The sequence below is a fragment of the Squalius cephalus genome (assembly GCF_949319135.1).
Source record: "Squalius cephalus genome assembly, chromosome: 10".
NCBI lineage: Eukaryota > Metazoa > Chordata > Actinopteri > Cypriniformes > Leuciscidae > Squalius > Squalius cephalus.
In genome coordinates, this window is record NC_137131.1 from 19,831,813 (window position 1) to 19,836,790 (window position 4,978).

At 41.6% G+C, this 4,978-nt stretch overlaps 1 protein-coding gene across 1 annotated transcript; it reads right to left on the minus strand.

The window, feature by feature from the left end:
• Positions 1 to 311: 311 nt before the first annotated feature.
• znf648 (zinc finger protein 648) lies at positions 312 to 3,155 on the minus strand. Its single transcript, XM_079884408.1, has 2 exons — positions 3,018 to 3,155; positions 312 to 2,640 (listed from the first exon to the last, which is right to left on the minus strand). Exon 2 carries the CDS (start codon positions 2,581 to 2,583, stop codon positions 1,105 to 1,107), a length of 1,479 nt encoding a protein of 492 aa, XP_079740534.1. The 5' UTR covers positions 2,584 to 2,640; positions 3,018 to 3,155; the 3' UTR covers positions 312 to 1,104.
• Between the last annotated feature and the right edge of the window lie 1,823 nt (positions 3,156 to 4,978).

The window sequence follows — 4,978 nt, forward strand, 5'->3', positions numbered from 1 at the left end:
ACGTCAATGCATTTTATTTACGACTAAAATATACTTAATCATATAAATTACAACTAAAAATATGGAAATATGAGCCACCATCTCTTGTTGCAAAGCAGGACAGTGGATATTGACCAGATGAATGCCATCTTCTTTTACCATGAGTGAGCAGGTCTGGCAGCAAAGCGACAAATGTTACCAGAAGTGGCACTCTGGGAATTAGGTCTCGTGTCCTCAAGAGAGACATACAGAGCCAACAACAGGAATAAATCACTATTACAACCCTCTCGTGTCTCCAAAACCACATTTCACACATAAAAATGACATGAATCCTAAATAATACTAGATTTTATTTAGTCTGTCTGGTGTGACATTTTGTAATGAAGAAAAAAGCATTTTTATTTGTAATGGTAATGACATTCATATTCAATATTATACAACACAATCTCATTTAAGTCAGTGATTTTAGCAGCATAAAAGAAGAGGTAACAGTTTTATAATTAATTTAATTCATCATATAACATGTACCAACCTCAAAATACATGTTTCCCTGCTGCATACATTTCATACCAAAAAAATAGTACTATATCACATAGTAATATCTTTTAGCTTTTAACAACATATCTTGAAACTTAAAATAGCACCATGCTTGTTTCACCACTGAGAATTCAACATATTCCACCTTACTTTCTGTTTCTCACACACACAGATTCTGCCTTGGTCGACAAGAGGCCATCAAGTGCCATTAACATGTTACAAATGGGTCACCAGTGTGTTTACAGAGTGTTTTTTTTTTTTTTTTTGCTAGAAATATACACAGTGATTTATTTGAAATCCAAGCCTTTCGACGGTGGTCCCCACCATTCCCTGCATTTAACACTTGTAAAAATAGTTACGTCTTAAATTGTTTTTCAATTCTAGCTAAATATAACTATGTTGTTATGGCTGAATTGTGATAGGTAGATACACTGTAGGCTGAATTGTGATAGACAGACAGACATATAGATAGATAGATAGATAGATAGATAGATAGATAGATAGATAGATAGATAGATAGATAGATAGATAGATAGATAGATAGATAGATAGAAAGAAAATAACCCAGGCTAACTTACAGTCTTCCAGTTACTTCAGTGTGAAATGGGTAGGAACGCAAGTTTTAGCATTAGCGTGGCTCTGCATGTGTTCTGTGAGCAGGGAATCCTGAGGGAAAGATTTACTGCATTGCCCGCATACAAAGATCATGCCTTCCCCATGCTGCTTCTCATGCCTCTTGAGTGCTGCAAGGTGGCCAAATGACATATCGCACCGCTGGCAGTGGTAAGACTGCACAGCTGCGTGAATACGCTGGTGTCGCACAAGTCGGGACGCCACAGCGAATGCAACCCCACATTCTGAGCACTTGTGTGGCCGCACTCCACTGTGAACTGTGAGATGTTCGGTGAGATTGGAGGACTTAGTGAAAGCTTTGGAGCAAATAGAGCAGGCGAAGGGACGCACTCCGCTGTGGATTTTCCTGTGCTCCGTCATGCGACTGGCCAGGGCAAATGCCTTCCCGCACTCCGGACAAACAAATGGCCTCTCGCCCAAATGCGTACGCTCATGGCGGAGAAGAGACAGGGGTTTGTTGAAGGTTTTGCCGCATTGCTTGCAGAGGAACGGCTTGTTGTTGGTGTGCATGTTGCGCTCGTGTTTCCGCAGGTCAGAGGAGCGCACAAAGTCCTTGCCGCATTCCTCACAGATGTATGGCTTCTCTCCGGTGTGCGTTCGGATGTGTTTGCGGAAGTCAGAGGACCAAATGTAGCTTTTCTCACAAAACGGGCACTGGTAAGGTCTTTCGCCCGTGTGCAGCCGCTTGTGCTGCTGAAGAGTCCCCTGGTGCGAGTAGGCCTTCCCGCACAAGTCACAAACGTGTGGTTTAAGACCGCGGTGAGTATCGATGTGGCTCAACAGGTTGCTGGATTTTTTGAAAGCCCAGTTGCAGTAAGTGCACTTGTATGGACGGTTTTCCGTGTTTCCCTCCATTCCTCGCTTCTTAATTGTCGCAAACACTACCTGATTTCTTAAAACCTGCTTCTGTGAAGATTTCAGGTTGTCCGCTACGTTTCCCTCCACCTCACATTCGTCAGCCGCAGCTTCATGCTGATTTCTTGGATCCGTTGCTAGTTCACATGGAGTAGTGATATCCACCTTCTTATTCACCTTCACATTGGTGATGCTGGTCGCTTCCAAGCGCTCATGATTCAGTTGGGACTTATAGTCAGATCCAGACTCAGCCTCCACGTCAGCTTCATCCACTCTCCTTTCCTTTCCAGAGGATTGTTCAGAACTTTTCACATGAAGGTGGCAAGAAGCTTCAGTTCTTGGATTTTTAGTAATCATCTCTTGGATTCTCGTCTTATTGTTTTTTCTTTCATCGCAACTGGTAGAAGTGCTGATATCCTCTTCAGTATGTAGATTAAGGCTCATTTTCATGGTGTCTGCAATACTCTCCTTAGGCAGATAATGCCTCTTGCTGATGAGAATCTTTCTAATACTTCGTTTTGATATGTAGGCATTATCTTTTAAAGCTGCTGGATTCCACAGGTCATTCATATTAGCCATTGTAGTTTAGTGCATTGACCTTTATTAGCCAATAGAAATAATCTATGTTTGCAATGCCTGCCAAAAATATTTCATACATTTAGTTGTCAGATTTATATAAAGTATAATATTATTACAAATACAGTTGATCTCAATTTTATAATTCATAATCATATTGTCAATTGTCAATCAATTATAATCAATTGTACAGCAGATTCAATTCTAAGAGGCTCTTGTTTGCCTTATTTTAGGCTATGAATTAACTCTGGATTTGAGAGTAATGATATCCAGTATAAATTATATTGACTGGGAGACCATCCAGTAGATCGCCTTGATCTTAGAGCTACGCAGTCCTGAGCCAGCAAAGAACAAGACTTTATTATCAGCTGTCATAGTGCATAGTGTGCACTCCAAAGAAACGTTCAACTATTCTACACATGCAAAGAGTCTCTTACCTTGGCAGCAACAAGTCCACCAATGCCGATTTCAAAGAGAGCAATTAATGCACTTCCTCTTTATGGTGGATTTTAGGCAGACGTTTAGAATACCATAGGAGGAGCCAGAGCTTACACTTCACATGGGGGAGTGCAACATATTCTGGCAGTGGTCAGCACTTTAGCAAAACCATTTGCTGTGGGGAAAGATCAGCTCAATGACCCTTTCACCCATGACAGGCGTGAGGTACAAGATATTTCCCGGGGAACAGCACATAACATACATGCATAGATGTGATTACAATCCACCGGGATTATATTTAACCACTATAGAGTATATAGCTTTTTTGTTTGTTTTTTGTTGCAAAAGTAAGATGCAATCATTTCCAATATTTTTAAAAGTACAAGCCATTTAAGTGACATGTGAAGGCCAAGTATGGTAACCCATAGTCGGAATTTGCATTTAACTAATCTAAGAAAGTGCACACACGTAAGGAGCAGTGAGTAGTGAACACACACACACATCCAGCTTATACTATATACTATCTCTAATAGCAGTTTCTATGTTTGATGTTCACAGGTAAATTTTCACTGTGGCATTATTTATTTTACATTTTCTAAGTATGTAAGGCAGTTTTTGACTGACTGAGGAGATGTGTCCATCTTCTACATTCTTTAGTTAATTTAATTAGCATCTAAATATTTCTACTAATTATTGAGTGAGAGAATTAGGAACAGGAATAACCTGCTGATGCAAGACATAACTAACAACCTGATACATGTCCAGCAGCAGTGCATATAGATAAAAAAATTAAGAGTCAGAGGAAATATGAGAGGAAGAGAACATGCTGTAGAGCAGCTAGTACCAGACACCTGTTTGCTCCTTAAGGTTCAATCAGTGCAAATGCACTGGCAGGGGAATCCTGACAGTGAGGCTTGCTCTCTACAGCAGTGTTTGCCAACCCTCACTAGAGGTCACTACAGATTTACAAGAGTCATTTTCAATCCTGGTCCTGGAGACCCTCAGCACTACAAATTTTATGTCTCTGTTTTCTGACAAATTTCAATTCCTATTGAGCTGATTATCTATATCATAGATGCACTCTCTTCCATTGTAGTAAGGCCCTGTCCCAAATGGCACACTTCATATGCACTTTCGGTCTTGTGGACTTATCATGGTTGCAGCGTGCGTGTGTCCGTTAAGTCCATGAGACCATAGGGTGTCCCATTTGTCATTTTAGGTTTCAGAAGGGTGCTCGTGAGCGCCCCCTTTGCGGTCGATATGTGCCCTTGATGCGCACTTCTGCTGAGGTCGCACTGATGCGAGCTCTGCAGCAGACTTCTTTCCGACAGTTAAAGCAGTGTTACGTTACGAAAGTGCGGACTCGTAGGAAGACCACGAGTGCTTAGGGTGACATTTGGGACAGGGCCTAAGTGAAGCCACCAGTGTCCCAATATTCACGAAAATGCAGACTCGTAGGAAGACTGCGAGTGCTTAGGTATCCAGTGTCCAGGGGCGGTTCTAGAGGCGGGGCCACAGGGGCCCTGGCCCCTGCTGAAATCTGATTGGCCCCCGTTCCTAGGGGTGAGGGAAAAAATCGATTCTTAGATGCATCGTGATGCGGACGTGGACGATTCTGAATCGATTCACAAATGTCAAAAATCGATTTTCTAAAAAAAAAAGATATTTTTTTTCCTAATAACGTAATATTGACGGAACGCAAAAGGCGGAACTCTAAAGCGGACGTGCAGTGCGCGGACAGTCTGTGGCGTGCACATAACAGTCGCGCACATAACAGACGCATGATGGCTGAGCGCCAAATTCGAACGGCACCCTCTTTGTTAAAAGCTAACGTATGGAAAATTGGCAATTTCATTGTTACCTATTTAGTATTTTTTGTATGAGAGCTGCTTTCTGTATTGTTTAGTTTTCACATCAATATGCTGTAAACCGATCTGTTATACGTAAGTTATACTGCCCT